At 40.5% G+C, this 22,606-nt stretch overlaps 1 protein-coding gene across 4 annotated transcripts in view; it reads right to left on the bottom strand.

The window, feature by feature from the left end:
• Positions 1-16,966, bottom strand: part of DLD (dihydrolipoamide dehydrogenase) — a 49,839-nt gene extending 32,873 nt beyond the window's left edge. For all 4 annotated transcript variants that reach the window (XR_014326467.1, XM_082846906.1, XM_082846904.1 and 1 more), the window contains exons 1-8: positions 16,856-16,966; positions 15,287-15,365; positions 7,937-8,016; positions 7,379-7,447; positions 6,736-6,805; positions 5,130-5,230; positions 4,682-4,825; positions 3,912-4,013 (exon numbers count right to left, since the gene is read on the bottom strand). Coding sequence is in view for 3 of the 4 variants with exons in the window: in XM_082846906.1 (XP_082703032.1) it covers positions 3,912-4,013; positions 4,682-4,825; positions 5,130-5,230; positions 6,736-6,805; positions 7,379-7,447; positions 7,937-8,016; positions 15,287-15,365; positions 16,856-16,894 (684 nt within the window). In the remaining variant the exon portion in view is untranslated. The remainder of the gene's footprint in view (positions 1-3,911; positions 4,014-4,681; positions 4,826-5,129; positions 5,231-6,735; positions 6,806-7,378; positions 7,448-7,936; positions 8,017-15,286; positions 15,366-16,855) is intronic.
• Positions 16,967-22,606: the final 5,640 nt, after the last annotated feature.

A 22,606-nucleotide genomic window follows, 5' to 3' on the forward strand; every position in this document is an offset into this window, starting at 1 on the left:
ATCAGGGACTTCCATGGTGGTCCAGTGGTTAAGACTCCGTGCTTCCACTCTAGGGGGCACGGGATCAATCCCTGGTCAGGGAACTAAGATCCTGCATGCGGTGTGGTGCAGACAAGAAAACAAAACAAAACAAAAAACAACAACAAAAAAAGAAAAGCAATGGAGATTTAAATATGAATAAAACTCAATCTCTGCCTTTAAGGAGCTTATGGTCCTATAAAAAAGACAGACATAAACAAATAGATTCAATATACTATTATTAGTAGATGATGCAAAGATGCAGACACATTATACTGAAGACTCGAAGAAGGAAAGACCTGAGCTTTCTTAAACAGAAGTCTCCACTAAAAACATAACTTCTAAGGTGACATTTGAAAGGTATTTATTATATCAACAAATGTTTATAGAGCAATAATAAAAGCTAATACATGAGTACTTATTACAGATCAGCCACTATGCTAGATCCTAAAGACACACAGTAAATGAAACAGCCAGCATCTCTACCCTCATGGAGTTTATGATTTAATGAAAGAGAGACAAGTGAACAAGTAACATCAAGAAAGCAAGATAAATGCTAGAACAAGAAGTATAGGCTGCAATGGAACACTCAGCAAGAGTACCTAAGGCCATCTAGGTAGGCAGGGAAGGGCTCAGAAAGTGCAGTAACTCGTAGAGGGATGAAATGTTCCAAACAGAAGGAAGGTCTACCTACAGATAAAGAATGCAGCTTGTTCAGAAACTGATATTTCACTATACCTTGAACATAGTTTGAGAGGGAAAGGGGTTAGAAATGAGGCTGGAGATTTGAGCCAGCACCAACCAACATTTAAGAGTTTGTACTTATCCTAACAGCTATAATGAGTCATTGAGGCGTTTTCAGCAGGGAAGAGACATAATTACATTTGTGTTAGAGAAAAATCACTTCAGCCACTCTGGGGAAAACAGATTAGAAAAAGTTAAAGAAGTAAGAGAAACTCAGGGTAAGACATGATCTTGGCATGAACTGGGATCTAAGTAGATACATGAAAAGAAGAGGGGCTTCCCTGGTGGCACAGTGGTTGAGAGTGCACCTGCCGATGCAGGGAACACGGGTTCATGCCCTCGTCTGGGAAGATCCCACATGCCACAGAGCGGCTGGGCCCATGAGCCATGGCCGCTGAGCCTGCGCGTCCGGAGCCTGTGCTCCACAACGGGAGAGGCCACAACAGTGAGAGGCCCGCGTACCACAAAAAAATAAAAATAAAAAAAAATAAGAGGATATATTCATGAGCCACCTAACAGGTAGTATCACATTACAATGCAGGGACTGACTCAATATGCGACACAAAAGCATGGGAGAGGTCACATATAGTTTCCAAACTTCTTTAGGCCTCCACATAGATGGCAGTACCACTCAGAAATAGGAAATGTTAGAAAAGAAACAGGCTTTGTTTTATTTTGGGGAGTGAAAGAGGGAGAGAAAGGTCAAGAGGCACTTACTGAACTGAGTGCCTGTGAGACCTACAAACAGAGATGCTGGTAAGTATTCAGATATAAAAATTCAGAGGCAAGGAGAAAGGATTAGGCTGCAAATATTTATGAGTCCTTGTGTAACTGAGGTAAGAGGAAAGAGAATATTCTGTGGAAAGACAAAAGACACATTATAGAATCTAACCTGCTCGGGAAAGCAGTCAAGACGGGATAAAAGGCAGAGAGCAAAATCATAAGAGGGATCTAGGAACTAGAAAACTTGATTAAGTTACAGAACCTGTCTACCTGAGGAATAACTTAATAAGAGGAAAGGAGCTTATGGTTAGAGAATAAAATGTCTGGATTTGTGATTTCAGAAGTAGAGCCATTCTTGGCGATTACAAGGTAAAACGGCCCTGGGAAAGGACTCCTGAAATACACAGAGGTCACTGGACAAACATGAAATCTGCCAGATGGACAAGAAGGGAGAACCAGGCAGCGAAAAGGTAGGAGACAGCACAGTATTCAGAGAACTTCAAGTAGTCTGACATTTCTAAAACCTGAGTTAAGAGGGATCGAGATGAGGATGGAGGAGCAGGGAAGAGTCAGGTCACATAAGTCATGTCTTTATCTGAAATGTAATTCACTAAGAATGAGAGCTGTCTGCTGAAGGGTCGAAGGGCTGGCAGATTTAAATACCTGAAGGGCTGGTAGATTTTTTAAAATTAGTCCAGTTCTAGGGAATAGGAAATGTGAAAGATACAGGGAAGCAGATTTCAAAACAAAAGAGAATGTCCTAATGACTAATGATTACTTAAATAGGTTGCCTTGAAAATTCTTTACTACTAGATAAGTGTCTAAGCAAAACTCCATGCTGGGACTTCCTTGGTGGTGCAGTGGTTAAGAATCCTCCTGACAATGCAGGGAACACGGGTTTGATCCCTGGTCCGGGAAGATCCCACATGCCGAGGAGCAACTAAGTCCATGCACCACAACTACTGAGCCTGCGCTCTAGAGCCCGTGAGCCACAACTACTGAGCTCGCGTGCCGCAACTACTGAAGCCCGCGCACCTAGAGCCCGTGCTCCGCAAGAAGAGAAGCCACCGTAATGAGAAGCCTGCGCACTGCCACAGAGTAGCCCCTGCTCGCCACATCTAGAGAAAGCCCGCATGCAACTATGAAGACCCAAAGCAGCCAAATATTTTTCTAAAAAAATTACAAAAATAAAAAACTAATGGACGTACATAAATATTTAAAAAAGAAACAAAAAAAACCCTCAATGCTGATCTACCTGTGATGTTATACAAAGAATCAAACACAGCACCACTAAGTCCTGTCCAACTCCAAGAAATAAGGGGCAGAAAAAAACATCACTCACCTCAGTAACAAAAAAACAAACAACCCAATCCAACTGGGCAGAAGACCTAAATAGACATTTCTCCAAAGAAGATATACAGACTGCCAACAAACGGATGAAAGAATGCTCAACATCATTAATCATTAGAGTAATGCAAATCAAAACTACAATGAAATATCATCTCACACCAGTCAGAATGGCCATCATCAAAAAATCTAGAAACAATAAATGCTGGAGAGGGTGTGGAGAAAAGGGAACACTCTTGCACTGCTGGTGGGAATGTGAATTGGTACAGCCACTATGGAGAACAGTATGGAGGTTCCTTAAAAAACTACAAATATTGGTTCAGCCACTATGGAGAACAGTATGGAGGTTCCTTAAAAAACTACAAATAGAACTACCATATGACCCAGCAATCCCACTACTGGGCATATACCCTGAGAAAACCATAATTCAAAAAGAGTCATGTACCAAAATGTTCATTGCAGCTCTATTTACAATAGCCCGGAGATGGAAACAACCTAAGTGTCTATCAACGGATGAATGGATAAAGATGTGGCCATATATACAATGGAGTATTACTCAGCCATAAAAAGAAACAATATTGAGCTATTTGTACTGAGGTGGATAGACCTAGAGTCTGTCATACGGAGTGAAGTAAGTCAGAAAAAGAAAGATAAATACCGTATGCTAACACATATATATGGAATTTAAGAAAAAAAAATGTCATGAAGAACCTAGGGGTTAAGACAGGAATAAAGACACAGACCTACTAGAGAATGGACTTGAGGATATGGGAAGCGGGAAGGGTAAGCTGTGACAAAGCGAGAGAGAGGCATGGACATATATACACTACCAAACGTAAGGTAGATAGCTAGTGGGAAGCAGCCGCATAGCACAGGGAGATCAGCTCGGTGCTTTGTGACCGCCTGGAGGGGTGGGATAGGGAGGGTGGGAGGGAGACGCAAGAGGGAAGACATATGGGAACATATGTATATGTATAACTGATTCACTTTGTAATAAAGCAGAAACTAACACACCATTGTAAAGCTATTATACTCCAATAAAGATGTAAAAAATAAATAAATAAATAAACATCACTCACCAATTCTACACCTATTACTCCTGCACCAATGACAACCATCTTTTCTGGAACTTTTTTTAAAGACAAAGCACCTGTAGATGACACTACTGTATCTTCATCAATCTGTAATTTTAAAAAAAGATACAATCAAAATTATTTGGAAAAACCTACTGATTATAAACTGTGATCTCACTCAGTATAATCACTAAAAATACTAAGTCATTTATTTGCTTTGAGCTACTTACAACTTTTATCCATAGACTCAATTTTAACAAAACCCATTAAAAATGCTCACTTAAGGGCTTCCCTGGTGGCGCAGTGGTTGAGAGTCTGCCTGCTGATGCAGGGGACACGGGTTCGTGCCCCGATCCGGGAAGATCCCACATGCCACGGAGCGGCTGGGCCCGTGAGCCATGGCCGCTGAGCCTGTGCGTCCGGAGCCTGTGCTCTGCAGTGGGAGAGGCCACGACAGTGAGAGGCCCGTGTAACGCAAAAAAAAAAAAATGCTCACTTAAAAAAAATGCTCACTTAAAAATTTATCATTCAGCATTTCAAAACAAAATGGTCAATTTCAACTTCATATTGAATTGAAATATATCTTAATATACAGTGTTCTATTTCTGGTCACAATCACTGGAGAATAAAGACAGGCAATTTTCCAAAGCTGAATGACTGTCAACGTATAGTACTTCAGTCAGAGACCTGTCATTCAAAGTTCATAAAGAGCATAAAGTCGTTTATAAAACATATTTCTGTAGGAAGGTTGTGACAGTTGTAAAACATGTAAATACCGTAATTCCAGGAAAAGGAGTGACTTCTGAACCTGTGGCTATAAGAATGTTCTTTGTATCAATAACTTGAGTGCTGCCATCGGCTTTCGTAGCGGTGACCTGATTTTTCCCAGTTATCTTTCCATATCCATTTACATGAGCAACCTTTATAAAATAATGTTTATAAATTCACAAAGTTTAAAATAATTTTTTGGAGTAACAAATATGATTAATAAGAAAAAACTATTAAATAATTTATCCAATACAAAATACTTCCCTACTTAGTAATGCTACGTATGGAACAGCAAACGTTTTGTTATATGTATCAGGGAAATCTATTTCAGGTTAACATACTGTTTTAAATTAAATATTCTCCAGCAGCCAAGTTCTAATAACATCATTGTGAGCATAAAGCAATGTTAAGGTGTATATAAAATAAAGCAAAAATTTGAACATTAAACACACTGACCTTATTCTGTTTGAATAAGTGGGCAATTCCACCCGTTAAAGCTTTTACTGCATTACTCTTCTGCTCCATCATCTTCTCTAAATTCAAGCGAACTTCAGACACTGTAATTTGTTAAATAAATCTTTAGTCCATAGCTAAATTCCTGGAGCAATGTGTGATATTTTTCACTAATCAAGGTCTAAAAAACTGCAGCCTAATACTTACAGAACTGTATAAAAGGCAGTATTAAAAATATTTAATCTAATAACTGATACAATAATCGTAGCTGGCAAAAGGCAAACAGCATCCTATCACAATAACAGAACCTATTACACACTGTAAAGAGTCCATCTTCAGGAAAAACCAAGTCCAAAATAAAACATTATACCCATTATGACAATATATTCTCCAAAGACCCTATGATAACTATAAATCTGGAAGAGATTTAAATTTAAGTATTGATAAAAATGACAAAGTAAAACATCACTGGAAATTGCAAACAAAAGGGTAAATTTCATGAAACTACTAAAAATACACATTTGAAAACTTCAAATACAGAAGCTTAATATAAAAGAATTTAATAAACTAGATTTTACTCACTCATTTAATTCAGAAGAAAACTCTGAAGCAACTCAGAAGATAAAGAAACTCAAACTCAACAGAACATTACATGTAATACCTCAGAAATCAGCTCATGCAACCAACACATTATCTTAAAGATGAGGAAAGAGAGGCCCTGAGAGATTTGATTTACCTAAAGTCAGAGCTAGAACCTGAAGCTTTACCTACAATGCACGTCTTTGACTAACCCTGTCTCTTCTTTCCTTTGTGGGTACAGAAAGTGAGTTTTGATTTTACTTTTCATCTAGCTTAATATATTTGCTTTAATGTATATACATCACTCCTATACCTTCCTGCCTGCCTACACTACAGCCCAATCTTTCAGAAACCTACCGCTACAAAGAAATAAATGAAGGAAAATCAATTAACACACCCCCCCTTCAACCAAGGTGTGTTTTGGCCCCTCCTAGAAGGAAGATATATCTATATCTCTATATATTTCTATATCTATATCTATATATTATATATATCTGTAAACAACAATAACTGGAGAAGAAGGATGAAATGAAAACAGTCCAAAAAGAATGGCAGGAGATATGACATAACAAATTAAAACGTTATGAAATGTCCTTCTTTTCCACTATGCTGCATCCTTCCCCCTCTCCCTGCATCTCTTTCCACTACCAACAACTTAAGGAGACTTTGCTTCCTTCACCATTATTTGCCCATGGCACTCAGGAATCCAGCACCTCCCAATGATCTCTAGGTTTCAGGGAAATAAAAACTGACTCCTCTCTCCCTCCCTCCCTCCCTCCCTCCCTCCCTCTCTCTCTCTCTCTCTCTCACACACACACACACACACACATATGTTAGCAAAGGAACACAAGATGTCATAGTAGGAATATGAATTTAAGCCTTCTTTCTTAAATAAATCTTCTCACATTAAGATCTTTTTCTTACTCTTCCCTCACTGAACATATATTACACACTCATGAGACACAAGTCAAGTTAAGCCAGAAGAGTCAAGTTAAGTGATAATATTGCTAAATATGAAAGGTATACATACTTTCAATTCCTCTAGATGCAAAATCTTTTCCGTGGGCCATATGGTAATAATGAGAGTTATTCAATAAAGCCTAAAGGAAATAGACTCAATTATCAAATTTCACAAACTATATATAATCAAAAACCACTTACAAAATGACATTCTCTACGTGAAATAGCATATAGGACTACACCAATTCAGTTTCTGTTCTTACATAATTAATCTAACAAACAATAACGACTTAAACGTTCAACAAACAAGAATGAAAAAAACTACTTTCTTTAAAAGCAATGAATTAAATACACACTTCAGAAAGGCAGGTTAAAAAAGCAGTCATATTTTCATATATAAAGGGCCTAAAAGAAGAATTTACTACCTATTATCTGTTTCACTGTAAAGGAAAGCTAAAAAGAAAAAAGGTGGAACATCAGAATCTGTCATCAGAGCCTAGCTCAAAGGCTAGGCATTGAGACAAGGAAGGTATTTCAGGAACGTATGGCAGACTGATGACAGTACTCTTAAGTTTTAACAAGGGAAAAACGTGTTTTTATCATCCCTGGTTTATTTTTTAATAACTGTATTAGTTTAATATTCTAATCTCAATATATCCTTCTAGCTGGTGGCTAATGAAAAAATTTCTGCACTGCACAAAACATATGCTCACCTTAGAAGGAATACAACCAACGTTCAAGCATGTTCCACCGAGTGTCTCATTTTTCTCAACGCAGACGGCCTACAACCAAAGAAAACATTATTTACTGCACATAACCTGCAATGTTTCGGTTCACTAAAATTCCAAATGTATCTGTCTTAATTCTTCTACAAAACATGCTACTGAAGCTGTGTTTGTGAGAATGAAATAGACTCCTTTATAATTTATTATTTGAATAATACTAACCCAAAAGCAAATTATTCTAAAAGATATTTTTGTTTAACAACCAAATACATGTTTTTGGCTCTATTACTATATCTTCCAAAGTGTGATTAGAAGCCAAAACAAAAAAGTATTGGGGGGAGGGGAAAAATAATGACTTCACTTTGCATTTCATGAAAATACTACAATCGAATAAATTCTCTCTCTTCATTAGTCTCAGGCCTAAATATAATTTATAGAATTAAGAAAGTATTTACCATTATTAATTACCTGCAAAGTACTTTGTGAATGTGATCAACTCTTGCCAAATGAAAAGGAATCAACACGTAGTCTGAGCCTAAACCTTACCTTGAAGCCTAACTGGGCAGCTTTAATAGCAGCAACATATCCTCCAGGACCAGAACCTATCACTGTTACATCAGCATCAACTACAATAAAAGCAAATTGATACAAAACAATAAATTGCTTAATATTGACCAAAAACAGTACATTAAAAAAAAATCTTACATTTTATACCTCCAAGAAAGTACAAATAATCAGCATTTTCTACACAGTACTATTCATTCCTAGGTACCTGATGTTCTTTGACATAACTGAAAATGGCACAGATTTTTAAATTTTGTTTTCTATTTATTCATTACAGCATACAAAAATATAACTGAGTTTTGTACCCACTGACCTTGCTAAATTCCATAGTTTCATAACAGACAGACATTTACTAACACATCTGTATGAAGGAAAGAGCCTGAGCTTTGGATTCTGACATAGCTGGCTTCAAATCTCAGCTCCTGTCACTTATTAGTTGTGTGACTAAGTGACCTCATTTTTCTGTCATATAGGAACAATAACACTGTCTTAAATGATTGATGTTTGGATTAAATAAGATAATTTTGTATAATACTTTAGTTCTCTCAATAAATTTAAGACTGATTATATCCTTTTCAGGTACTTAACTTCTAAGATATCAGGGGGAAAACTCTGCTTCCCTATAATGCATGGCAAATACGTTTTGAACTTTATTTGAATAACGATACATTTTGTATAGTTTAAGATAATAGGCTAAACAGAACTCAATGAACTATTCTGGACATTTATCATATAAAGATAAGAAACTGAAAATTAACTTTGATCAGCAGCCTGAGGAATATAATAATTATGATACAAATGTAAAATTAAGTCCAATTATTCCCATTCTCCTCAATCCAACATCAAATAAATCAACAGTAACTGTTAAGAGTTAGAGACAGTCTCCCTTCTCCACCCCCCCAACTGTCATTGCAACCTAGCATTTAGCAGTTTTTAACACACTTTCACATATATTATCATGTTTTTCCCAGAACTTCCTAGGAGGAAGGTGAGGATGGCATATATCCGATATATCACAGATAAAAAACACTAGGTTCAGAGAGGTCAATTAACTTGCCCAAGGTCATCTAGCAATCGTGTGGCAGAGACAAAATTAAGTTTTCTGTCTCTCCTTCCAGTGGTATTTCCATTATTCAAACTACTCCATTCCTCCGTTTCACCCATCCCCAAGGGCAATAATCAAGCTTTATAATAACTAGCTATCTGACCTTAGATGAGTAATTTAACCTGCTTCAGCCTCAGTTTACTCATCTGCAAAATAAACAGTACAAGAAAATCTACCTCATAGGGCTGTAATACAGAATAAATAATGTATGCAAATAGCTTAGCATAGTACCTGGAACGTACATAGTAAGTATTCACTGTATAGTAACTATATTCTGACCTACAAAGACAGCAATTTTAATTTATCATCATCCCTCCCCCACAAAACCCACACCTCCTAGGGGATGGGAGTGTAGTATCATTCAAAAGACCTTTGCTGGCCTGAACAGAATCAAATAACCTCTATGTTGGACGACAACTAACAAGTTAGCCAACCCAGTTATCCACAAAATCTAAGGATCGTCCTACTGAATAAATCATAGTACTGATTCTCCTTGGTTATGTCAGATGATAATTAGGATTACTCAATACATGAAAAAAATATAGCTGGTCCAATACATGATAAAAGTATTGCTTCAATTTCTACTGATCCATTTATGCTTTTTGGCCACAATGCTTGGTTCACTCATTCACGTTCAGAATTAAATATGTAATAAAATGTATTTCTATTTTCAAATCTTGAACCAAATCAGGACCTAAACAACATTCCTTAGTTTGGGTCCTAATTTTTAATTTCACAGTAATCTAAATACAAGCTCCAAAACATGTTTCTTTGCTGATTTTTTAAACATTTTTTTGGTTATAATATACATGTTTGTTGATTAAACACAAAAAAGCCAAAATACTTGCATTTTATTTCCCAATTTACTGTGTCATCTTAGGTCTTTTTAAAAACCGTAGAAAATACCAAAAAATAGTTCGCCTTGCACTGAAGATACTAAGTGCACCATTCCATCAGAATCCCACTAAAGTGCTAGGAAGCACAAAGATGAAGGGAAAAGGAAGTCTTCATCTGAAGATTTGTCAACTGAAAGTATAGGAGGGTATGATCCAATGCAAAGGTTCAAAAATAAGCTATTATTTAGGGGAAGTACACCAATGTCTGCAATTTACCTTGAAACGCATCAGAAAAGTAAGAAGAATGAATGGATACGTATATGGATGAACAGATATGTGATAATGTAAGTATAGTAAAATGTGAAGAATCCATGGGTATTCACTGTAAAATTCTTGCAACTTTTCTAAATGTTTGAAATTTTTCATAATAAAATACTGGAAAAACAAACCAGCTAGCTTTCACCTTTACCAAAGGCTGCTTGTAAGTAACAGTTTACAATACCTGATTCTGACTCACCATCTCCTTGTCAAGAAGCATTTCTCAATTTTAAAGTAGTTTTAAAAATCAGGGTATAGAAAAGTAGTTAAACCAAATACATTAATTTAGGGAACACTTAATATATAATTTTACAAAACTAGCATCAGCCTTTAAAAGTGAAAAAGAAAAACTGAAAAGGATATACAAATTGATAGCATAAGAGAACGATGACTAAGCCAAAACGGCAAAAGACAGCTGGACAGCAATCTTCATTTCAGGTGGCAGTAAAATGCCAGGAGAAAGCTATCGGGTTGATACTTTAAGAAATACTGGGGTACAATAAGAGGTGACTGACTTAATTAGTCAACGCCATGAAATGAACAGAAAGAAAAAGCAGGAAGAACTGCTCTACAAGTTACTCTACAAATGTTACTTATTATATCATTATGAGGAAACTAAGGATACCACATTATCAAGGCTACCACTGAAATAAAGGTGTCCGGTTACAAACCAACTGTAATCATCAACAAATTACAACACATGTTTTAGGAAGTCAGTCGGCAATATTATCTGCCACTTGGATAATTTACATGCCAGGCAGTGAGCTAAATGCTTCCTGTTGTCTTATTTAAGCCTCGGCACATATCTGTTACACAGTTATTATTGCCATTTAACAGGGAGAAAATAAGGCTTGAGGGTAACGAAACAACCTATATAAGGTTGCACAATTAGTAACTGATCCAGCCAGGATTCAAGCCATATTCTTTAGATTCTGAAGCCTATGCTCCTACACCATTATGCCTCTCAAACACTCAGATGATCCCATAATCTCCAGGTCAATCAGGAACTCCAACTAAAATGACACGAAGCTCTTCATTATCAGAATGAAATCAAATTTCATGAATGCCTACCCTATGAGGAAATCATCACTACCTTCAAAAACCTTATGTTATAGTTAGGGGAAATAGGCACATATCAAAATGTAGATAAATCAAGATTATTTTTAAAACAAACAAAAAAGGAATAGGAAAAGAAATATAAGGCAGTAATTATTAATTACCAATTTCACTAAATGAGTATAAGAGCTACTTGTTGTAATGTTTATTTGTTGTTTTGTTGATGGGGCGTGGGGGGGTCTGTTTTAAAATCATCAATAGCCTGGGACTTCCCTGGCGGTCCAGTGGTTAAGACTCTGCACTTCCACTGCAGGGGGCACTGGTTCAATCCCTGGTCGGAGAACTAAGATCCCACATGTTGCGTGGTGCAGCCAAAAAAAAAAAAAAACCACACCCAAAAAACAAAACAAAAACTACAATAAAATAATCAATAGCCTTAATCTTCAGTCTATTTCCATAGTCACATCCTCTACCTGTGATCACCCTAAACAGTTCAGCTTCAAAGAAAATCTTGAATTCTAATACTTTTACTTTCTGATGATAAACCTACAACCCTCTAGTCCATAACGAAAGAGAAACACAGTAAAAGAAGAAAGGATTTGAAGTTAAACAAACCTGAGTTCAAATATGAGCTCTACCATCTCTTAAATTCTTGGGAAAATTATTTAATCTCTCTGCGCTTCGATGCAACATAGGCATAACAGTGACAGTAATATCTACATCCCGGGTAGAGAGGTGAGAGATAAGGTATGTCAATCCTGGGAGAATGCCAGGTGCACACTGGGCACTCAACACGTTTCTTCCCTTCTCAGATCCTCCTCCCAATTTTGGTCCTGCAGCCTCCAGTCCCCATCCCCACCCTCCTCAGCTACCACGATGTTACCTCCTGCCAAAACCCAACTAGGACTTTATTCTCTTGCTCCTCGTTGGTTTCCCTGCCTCTTGGTAGATAAAATCCAAGTTCCTATATACACATCTAAATCTCTTAGATAGCTATTTCTCCAGCCTCATCTTCCACCACATTCTGCTTATCAACCAATATCATGCAGTTTAAGCTTCAGCAATAATGAATTACTGGTACCTTACACGCACAGAATTGGGCTGGTCCACCCACATACATTCTGGCCCATCTACCTAGAAATAAATACTGACAGCAAGTATTTCACATTACAGACACAATTCTAAGCTCTTGGGCTACCAATGAACGACAGAGCCCTGGTTCTTACAGTCTAACGAGAAAAAAAGTTATTACAATAAAAACTCTGATCTGCAACCAAAACGAGCTTTAAAAACAAATCTGATTATATCATGTCCCTGCTTAAAACACTTCAATGACCTCCAGTTGCCCTTAAAATAAAGAGTTAGGGTCTTCTGTAACCTGGAGAAGTCAACCGTCAACACATTTCAGCCACACTGGTCCTTTTCGGGCTCCTCAAATGCACTATGCTCCTTCTCGCATCGAAATATTCCCACATACACGTCTTTCTGCCTGGAACACCTCCTCCCATACCCACTCCCACCCCAACCCTTTTCAGATATCATCATTTCCTTAGAAAATAACTGTGGCCATTCCTGATCCATATACAGATATCATAACTCCCAATGCTCAGTTGGGAGCACTGGGACTCAGTGGAGTCCTTATCACAATTATTTGTAGGCTGTTTATATTCCCCAGTGGACTGTAAACTATACAGCTGCATCTTGTCTGTCCTGTTCACTGTTGTATCCCAGCAACTAGTCCAATAACTAGCACACAGTAGATACTCCATATCTGTTGAAATAACGAATGAATAAATTAACGTAGCAAATGTGACTGATGAAGGGCTGTAAGTCTATTCCTGTCACGAAACAGGTCATATCAACAACAACACACAATACTTTTCAAATCTTGATGAATTTGGTTCATATTCAAACACATCCCAGATGCTGTAACAGGGACTGTATCATAATACGCTTGAACTCCTCAAGTTGGTCAAGCAATACTTATGTAACGAGGCAAGCCAAACAAAACAAGTATAAAGAGCGTAAGCTCTAGAGTCAGAAGAATTTTCCCAGCTCTGCCATTTCCTAGCTAAGCTCTCTCGACTCAGCTCCTGTATTCACTAAATGGGGAAAACAGCAGCACACACCTGGTAGGAGAGCCACAAGGATTAAAGACTGTGCCTGAGACAGAGTAAGCCCTCAATGCATCAGTTAATATCACTGTTGCTGCTGGGTACTCACTGTGTACCAGGCATCACACTGGATGCTTGTGATGGAGCATAACTAAAACAGACATGGCCCCAGAGTTTATTCAATAAATATGCACTGAGTACCTACTGTACCATTTTTGGTGCCGAACAGTCACAAATCAGTCCTTGCCCTAATGAAGTGTGTGCACTCTTGAGGAAAGTACAGACATTAAATAAACACCTCAGACAAATATAAATATGTACATAAAACACTTCTTACTTCATGCAACCAAAGACTTTATGCACGGAATCTACATGGGTACTAAGGGATTTATAATTTACTCGATGTCAAGGGATCACTAAGTTATTGGATTCATGAGTGCTCAGTTATCCCCGTAACATTACAATCTAAGTTCCTGCCCAGGGACTGCCTGGCAAATAGAAGGTACTGAATAAATCCTCCTTGAATATGTAATACCAAAGGTGCAGAACGAGCCATGAAAAGTCCTTACTTGCACGCTCTGGAAGGGAAAATCTAGTATTTCTCCTGCTGAGCTGAGAAGAATAAGTAATAACCCCATTTAACAAAAGAGACAAAGAGGGGCTTCCCTGGTGGCGCAGTGGTTGAGAGTCCGCCTGCTGATGCAGGGGACACGGGTTCGTGCCCCGGTCCGGAAAGATCCCACATGCCGTGGAGCGGCTGCGCCCGTGAGCCATGGCCACTGAGCCTGCGCGTCCGGAGCCTGTGCTCCGCAACGGGAGAGGTCACAACAGTGAGAGGCCCGCGTACCACAAAAAAAAAAAAAAAAAAACAGACAATTTCAAATACTCAACAGTCTTGGTAATGGGAGGCCAAAGTATCTTACTATAAACCCATTAACTCCCTGTTTTAAATACTTTAAAAGATAAAGTACATATCCTTTACAGAAACTTCAAAAATATAGAAAAGTATAAAGAAAAAAGTATTCATAGTCCATAGCTTCCTTTCAGGGTACATTCTTCTAGTCTTTAAAATGTGCTTTTGATAAGCCCACCAAGATTTTCATTCAGCATGGAAAAAGATTTCTCACAATTCTAAACAGTGTTAAGCGACTAACACACTCAATCTTACCCAGTGGACAGAATTAAGTTTTTTGGGTTTTTTTTTGACCACACAGCACAGCAGGCAGGATCTTAGTTCCCCTACCAGGGATCAAAACCCATGCTCCCTGCAGTGGAAGTGCCTAACTTTTTAAGTGTAAACATATAAAATCGCTCCTCTGCCCAACACCCTTCAGTGGTTTCCCCTCACACTTGGGAGTAAAATCCTGGCCTGCCTTATAAAACCCTCCATATCTGATCCCTGCCTAACTCTCTGATTTTACACTCTATGGGTCTCTGCTCTACCCACACCAGCCTTCTTGCAATTCCTTAAACCTCACAACTGAATTCTCACCTCAGACCCTTCTCACTGCTGTTTCCCTCTGCCTGAAATAAACTTCTCACTCCCTCACTTTACTCAGGCCCTTACACAGAAAAGCCCTGACGCCCTATCTAAAATAGCCTCCTTACCTCCCAATTACCAGCTTTCGTTTTCAAAGACCTCCCCAAATATTTCCCTGTTACTTGTGTACTGTTTGTATTTTACCCCCAGACTATAAGTTCCATAACAGTAGGGCTTTGCCTCATTCACCACCCAGAACACACTAGATGCTCAATAAACATTTAAGTGAATAAACATATGAACAAATGAATTCTATGACCGATTACTTTATTATTAGTTACTCTACCATTCACTTGCTTTTACATTTAAACACAAAGGAAATATGACTTAATATAAGGAAAACCTGTTTTACTAAGTACTTACTTGGTTGATCTGCATAAGTTCTCAGTGGCACTGCAGAAACTCCTTGCAGACCATGAGATATTCGATTGAAATGGCCTCTCTGAAACAAAGAAATGTTCCTATTATGTAAAGTATGATTTCAAAATATAGAACTCCTGAACGTCCTTGAAAACAATGAGTTAAGGCAAACGTATCAAGCAATGATTATTAATGTATCTTCCATTGCCACAGAGGTTACACATCAATTTCTCCTCTTCTGTAAGAACAGTCAGCTTACCACACTTTTCATTATGAACAGTCAACATCCCATTTCATATTTAACCTAACTAAAACATGTTACTCAATGGTGTTAAGTTTTATTAAATTTTCAGGAAACATGGCTAACTTTTGGTGCCAGGGATCATTTTAATGTCATAACTAAAGCGTTCAAAGTTCTAGCTTAAGTACTTGGATAATTTCATTATGCAATCCTTTTACACGTGATCCATGTACAACCTATGAAGATGTACCTGAACCGTCCAACAGGAATAGAAAATGAGACAAAATACCTTAGAAAAATGCACCAAGTAATGTACTCATATTCAAGAGCTACTACGGTTTTACAAACTGCATCATAATCTCCACAACAACCTCTAAATGTGGATGGCTACTATTTCCTAAGAACAGTGACACACAAAGGAACAAAGCAAACAGCTCCTATCACAGAAGGCGAATGGGAAGCAGTGACAAAACCTACACTGAGCTAGTAACGTTGTCTACTTCAAGGCAATTCTTGCACCTGAGGTCAGGACAGCGGTCCAAAGAACAGCAGAATAAATATCAGTCCTGAGTTTTAGTCCCAGCTCTGCCTTTCACTAAAAGTACAACTCCTAGCATGTTACATTAACTTCGGAAAACATAAGCTACTCATCTTTGAAACAAAGGAGTCTGACTACTGTATTATTTTTAAGGTCTGCATCAACATTGTATCCAGGCACGATCCCACATATATACACTTTGGCTGTATTCAGTACATAAATGAAAAAGGAAAGCTTTCCTGAGAATAACCTGTTACAATTAAAAATACGAGCTTCTAAGAGGGAAGGCAATGCACACTAGCTTAAAACTGCAAACACTGAAGGGACCTTCGAGGAATTCCTAGGGCTACGTGTTAGGGCTGACTCGGTCTGGGTCTTTCAAGCGGTGGCCCAAGGTTACCTGTCCACTACAGAAAGGCCACTCAGGGCCGGGCCAAGGATGAGCAAAAGTTATGAAAAAGAGTCGACCATATGGGGCAAGGTAGACTCATACTTCCTCCGCCAAGAGGGCAAGGCCTACGTGCGACCGCCAGGCCCCACGGCCCAGGCTTGGGAAGGAACTGTGTGTGACTGCTGGCCGTCATACAACCGGCGGGGCCTCTCCACCGCCCAGGCCTCTGCCTCCGAACCGCTGCCCGGTCTGAGCCGGTTGAGGGGTGGAGCCGCAGCTGGTCCCGGCCTGGCCGCCGGCCTCTCCCTCCCCCACCACTTAGGCCGCGTCCCGGACCCCGTCACCGTCACCGGACCTCTCTGTGCCTCGGGCTCAGCAGGACCCCACCCAGTCGGCCCTCACCTTAGCCAAAGAACAGTACACACGACTCCAGCTCTGCATCTTGCCGCTGGACTTTCCTTTCCGCCAAAAGCTTTCACCTCCACTAAGCGTCGCCGCCGCCTCGCCAAGGTCTCCCCGCGCTGCGCATGCACGAGCGCGGCCTACGTCATCGGTCGGGCGCCGCGCGATTGGCCCGCGCCGTGCGGACCAGACAGGCTCGGCGTCGTACACTGTCGTAAGGAGCGGAGTGCTTTGGGGCAGCGGGGAATGAGGGAGCGTTCTAGGGGAATGAAAGCGTCCGGAGTTGCAATGGGATCTTATAGAATACTTGAAAGGCGTTTGCTATCGTAAAGCTATCGTTTGCTTAAAGCACACTACAAAAAGTAAAGTTTCACCAGTTCTTGATGCTGCTAGGCTGAGGAATCTCAGCACTTTCCGGGCACTATCTCACTTTATCCCTAACTATAGGAAGGATTCTGAGTATTTCTACTTCTTGGATGAGGCCCTGAGAGGTTAAACACCCCCAAGGTCTCACCAAGGACAGATAGCTGCAGCCCTGAAGTAAAAGCCTTTAGTCTTAATTACTGCTTTATAATCTCTCCCTCAGTTCAAATGCCATGGAAGAGATGGGGTCAAAGACTGTGGTATCACCGGCATCCTGCTCTAAGTAACTAAGCTAGCTGGCAACGTTTAGAAAACACACTATCTTCTATCTCCTCAGGTGGGAAACACACCTCCCTGTTGAAGCAAATTAGAATGGGTGGGGGGTGGGGGTTGATATCATACTTTTTTAAGAGACACTGAAAACCATTGTCTTCAGAACTGAGCACGGAGATCTAAGGTCTGATCCTTGCTTTGCAATAACTCTGTATAGCGTGGATAAAATTTAATTCTACATTTCTTGAAAGTTTACTGCCCACGCACTGTGGATTTAGATACTAATTAGAAATTAATGGGAGTTCCCTGGCCGTCCAGTGGTTAAGACTCCACATTCTCACTGCCAAGGGCCCAGGTTCATCCCTGGTTGGGAAACTGAGATCCCATAAGCCTAAGCCGCGCAGCATGGCCAAAAAAAAAAAAGAAAAGAAAAAAGAAATTACTCCTTGCTGAGGTAAGCTGTTTCAGGAGAGAAGATATGAATGATATTTACTGTTTGTTATAGAGGCTACCACTTTGTACTCAATATCCATTCTCCCTCTTCTTTCCTCTGTAGATAAGCATTTTGGCCATCTTAACCATTTTTCTGGCTTTAGCACCCACCTGCATACACTGATAATGATAACTCCTAGATCCTTAGCTCCTGTTTCTACTTCTCTCCTGGACTCCAATTCCATATTTTCAGCTGTCTACTGAACACATCCAACTGGGCGGTTCTGCCAGCACCTCAATGGCAATTATCTAATATCTAATTAAATACATATTGTTTCCTTTATATTTATAATTCATGATACCTCCATATAGCCAGTCAACCATAGGAAAAAATATCGTAGCCATTCTCAATTCTTCCCTTTATCCCAATATCTAATTAGTCACTGTTTTACTTGACTACATCTAGAAGCAGACCTGGAGACAAGCATTTGAGTGCAACAAGTCTGTTGGAGAGATGAACCAAGAAAGCATCAGTAGGGGATGGAAAAGAGATGGAAACGATTTCAGTTACATTAATGACTAGATTCCCACTGTGGGCAATTGTGTCTCAGACTCATTGGACACCTCTGGAAGACAGCATACAGCATGCTTCAGAGTTGTCCTACCCAAAATATATCCATCAACTTCCATCAGGCTTTGGTTGAGGACTGCTCGTAGGGATTTTAACTCCCTGGCACATCTGGCCTGCCCTGTAAGTGGGCTGAGTGAGCACCAACAGTGGGAGAAATCTTTCAGGCAAAGAGACCCTGGTGCTTCCAATAAGAAGGGTTTGGGTGAACATGAAAAGAAAAAGTGAGTGCTAAAAGGATACAGGTGAGACACCAGTAAGGTTGGCAACAATCACCAAGTTCTGTCAATTCTGAAAGTGAGAATAAGAGTGAAGGAAACAATGAGGATGGCTCCAAACTTTCTACCTTAGATGGCAGGGTGGGTAGTGAAAGCAATACAGAAATAGGCAGTCAATACAGAAATAGGAGAAAGAACAGCTTTGGGGAGAAGATAAGTTGGAGACAGAAGGCTCCCCTAAGAAAGCGATGCTCGAGCTAAAATCCAAGCAATTTGTAGGAGGGCTCCAGGCAGTAAGCATTATTATCATACCCATTTTACAGATGGGAAAGAATGCAGTGAGGAGAACTGGAATGACAATTAGGAGACCAAAGTTCTAGACCTGAATGCTCTTCACTTTCTGTGTAATCTAGTGTAAGTCGTATCTTGGGACCTTGGTTGCCCAAATTTTCAAATGAGGGGCTACAAGCTCCCTTTCAGCTATAAAGCTATTCCACTGAGTTGTATAGAGTTGGCTTCCAGAGAACCACATAAGTCACATCTGTAGTAGAGGTTCGTTACTTTGGCGCTGTCATCTAGTGGAAACCTCACTCCATGTTTGTCGGATCTGTCACAGTGTGAGATCACACTCCACTAGGAAGCCAAGTGGCCCTCCCTGGCTCTCCTGACTCCCAAGAAGTAGAACAGGCACAGAACCTAAGCCAATCAGATGCTCTTCCCAGGACCAAAGTCAGGAGTGGCACAAAGAAACTGACAGCTTAGAATTCATGCCACTAGCAGCTGCTCGGTGGCCAGTGGTGACAATGGCAGTGCTCCATTCAAACCCTGTGGAAAATCTCAGCTGGGGCCGCCTATCTTCCTGCCTGCTTCTTGAAACTTTACATCGGTTCTTTCGGTATCAGACAGCTTGCCAATAAATTCCTTTTTGCCAAGCTGAACCAGAGATGATTTCTCAGAGATTACTTGCAATCCAGAAACACGACTAGTACACTACCATTTATTAAAAAGCTGCTGTGTACCAGACACCTTAAATGAACTTTAAAGAAATCTCATAAGATTGCAAGATAGGTATCATTAATCCGGTTTTTAAGTAAAGGAAACAGGCTCAGAGAGTTTAAATAACACACCTAAGCTCATGCACTCAATCAGCAGCAAACCACAGTGTGCCCCTGCCTCTTGCACAATTCTGTGCCCCACCTATTCCTGCTGGACACAGCACTAACCAGTGAGGAAGAGAATTCCTTGGCTTTCTTTCTACTACCTTGTTCTCTTGTGGGGCAAGTCCTCATCTCTGGCACTGGTCGGCCTTGATTGATTAACTCAGGTTTGGTGGGGTTGAATTTCTCCATCTATTAGGAAACAAACAGCCCACATGGTCTTAGGTGTACTGCCCATAAAGCCCTCTCACCTGGGTAGTTCGTGGTTTTACTGTAGCCAAAATTCCGCCTCTGTACATCAGTACCGAATTGAATCTCGGAGACAGAGTTTTGTGTGAAGTAGAAAAGAATAGAGTTATTGCCTTGCCAGGTAAAGGGGGCCACAGAAGGCTAAGGCCCTCAAAATCGTGTGTGCCGGGGGCTTCTCTGGTGGCGCAGCGGTTGAGAGTCCGCCTGCTGATACATGAGACACGGGTTCGTGCCCCGGGCCGGGAAGATCCCACATGCCGCGGAGCGGCTGGGCCCGTGAGCCATGGCCGCTGAGCTTGCGCGTCCGGAGCCTGTGCTCCGCAACAGGAGAGGCCACAACAGTGAGAGGCCCACGTACCGCAAAAAACAAAACAAAACAAAACCACCGTGTGTCCCTACCCAGAGGGGATAGAGAGGAGTTTTACAGTAATGCTTCAAAAAGGAGGGCGTGGTCAACACGTGGACGTTCTTCTGATTGGTTGGTGGTGAGGTAATTGGGAGTCAACATCATCAACCTTCTGGTTCCTACCGGTCTAGGGCCAATGTGCTTATGGGCAGCATGCAATCAACTTCTTTCACCTGGTGCGGATTTTAGCATCTGCAAAACAGCTCAAAGATATTATACGTATCCCTTGAGGGGAACCAAGACCCTGCCCCCAGGCTTCACTATTGTATCTTTCTTTAAAAAAACCCTATTTATTTTATTTATTTTTGGCTGCGTTGGGTCTTCATTGCTGCAGCGCAGGCTTTCTCTAATTGCAGCGAGCAGGGGCTGCTCTATCATCACGGTGCGCGGGCTTCTCATTGCGGTGGCTTCTCTTACTGCGGCGCACGGGGTCTAAGCTCCTGGGATTCAGTAGTTGCAGCACGAGGGTTCAGTAGTTGTGGCACCCCAGCTTAGTTGCTCCCCGACATGTGGGATCTTCCTGGACCAGGGCTCGAACCCCTGTCCCCTGCACTGGCAGGCAGGTTCTTTTCTTTTCTTTTTATTTTTTTGCAGTACGCGGGCTTCTCACTGCTGTGGCCTCTCCCGTTGCGGAGCACAGGCTCCAGACGCACAGGCTCAGCGGCCATGGCTCACGGGCCCAGCCGCTCCGCGGCATGTAGGGTCTTCCCGGATCGGGGCACGAACCTGTGTTGCCTACATCGTCAGGCGGACTCTCAACCACTGCGCCACCAGGGAAGCCCTTCACTATTGCTTCTTGACTGCTCCTCCCTTGTCTCCATGTCTGATTAGCAACTGTTTGAACCTGCCTTTGGAACTCAGGGAAGGTCATGGAGGCTGAATAAAAACTACTTCCTACAAGCAAGAAACAGGAGACACAGAAATACTTTTGTGCCCAGGAGCCTCACAGAATTCTGCTCATTATGGAGGGAATAACTGTACTTTATGTCCTAATCGTCTCCTTTGTTCCTGAAAATTTTCATTTTCTTAGATGATGCTTAAACAACAACAAAACTATACCAAAATGCTAATTTGAGCATCTTTGGTTGATTGAGTTGATAATAATTACTTACAGTGTCATTATAGTATTTAAGTAAACTGAGAAAAACAGAGTCAAAAGTGTACTATAATGACACTTTTTGCAAAAGCATGGATGAACATAGACACGATCATAAAAAGTGAAATAAGTCACACAGAGAATATCATATAAAGTCACTTCTAACTGGAATCAAAAATTGATACAAATTAACTAACATGAAACAAAGTCACAGAATTAGGGAAAAAACTTATGGCTATCAAAGGTGAAAGGTTGGGTGGGAAACACAAATTAGGAAGTTTAAATTATGATAAACACCCTTACATACAGAAAATAGGTATTCAGTAAGGACCTACTGTATAGCACACAAACTCAATACCCTGCAATACACGAAAAATAATATGTAAGATTGGTAGTAATCACAAGAAGAATACATAAATGTCTCTGCATAAAGGAATCAGCTGGGAGTTAACCAGAAAGAAACACAACATTGAAAAGCTGCTTTATTCCATTACAAAAATAAACTAAAAAAAAAAAAAGAGAGGGCGGCGAATTGTTACGAAATTTGTTCAGTGTTGGAGACCCAACATACTATCACATCTCGGCAGCCAGAGCGGGCTTCGGCCTAAAACCTGCACTTTCATGGACTCAGAGACCTGTTGAGCATGTGCACCTAATGCAGCCCCATTGGAGATGTGCTGCCTGATCCCCACTCCAGGTGCCGAAGTCTCCAGCGGCTGGGGAAGCAACGTACAAGTAAACATGCCTGGAACACCCAAAGGATGGTAGAACCTCTGGTCGGGAAGATGTTTGAAATGTCCCCTAATCTCCACATTTACCGGAGGTGTGGTTCCCACCTCGAGGCTCTTTCCTTAAGCTCTCCCCACCTGGGGAAGACAATACCCTCAAAAGCCAGTTTTCCACAGCTTGGAATTTGTTCCCTGGATGAA

This window comes from Leucopleurus acutus (genome assembly GCF_964270905.1).
Source record: "Leucopleurus acutus genome assembly, chromosome: 9".
Classification (NCBI taxonomy): domain Eukaryota; kingdom Metazoa; phylum Chordata; class Mammalia; order Artiodactyla; family Delphinidae; genus Leucopleurus; species Leucopleurus acutus.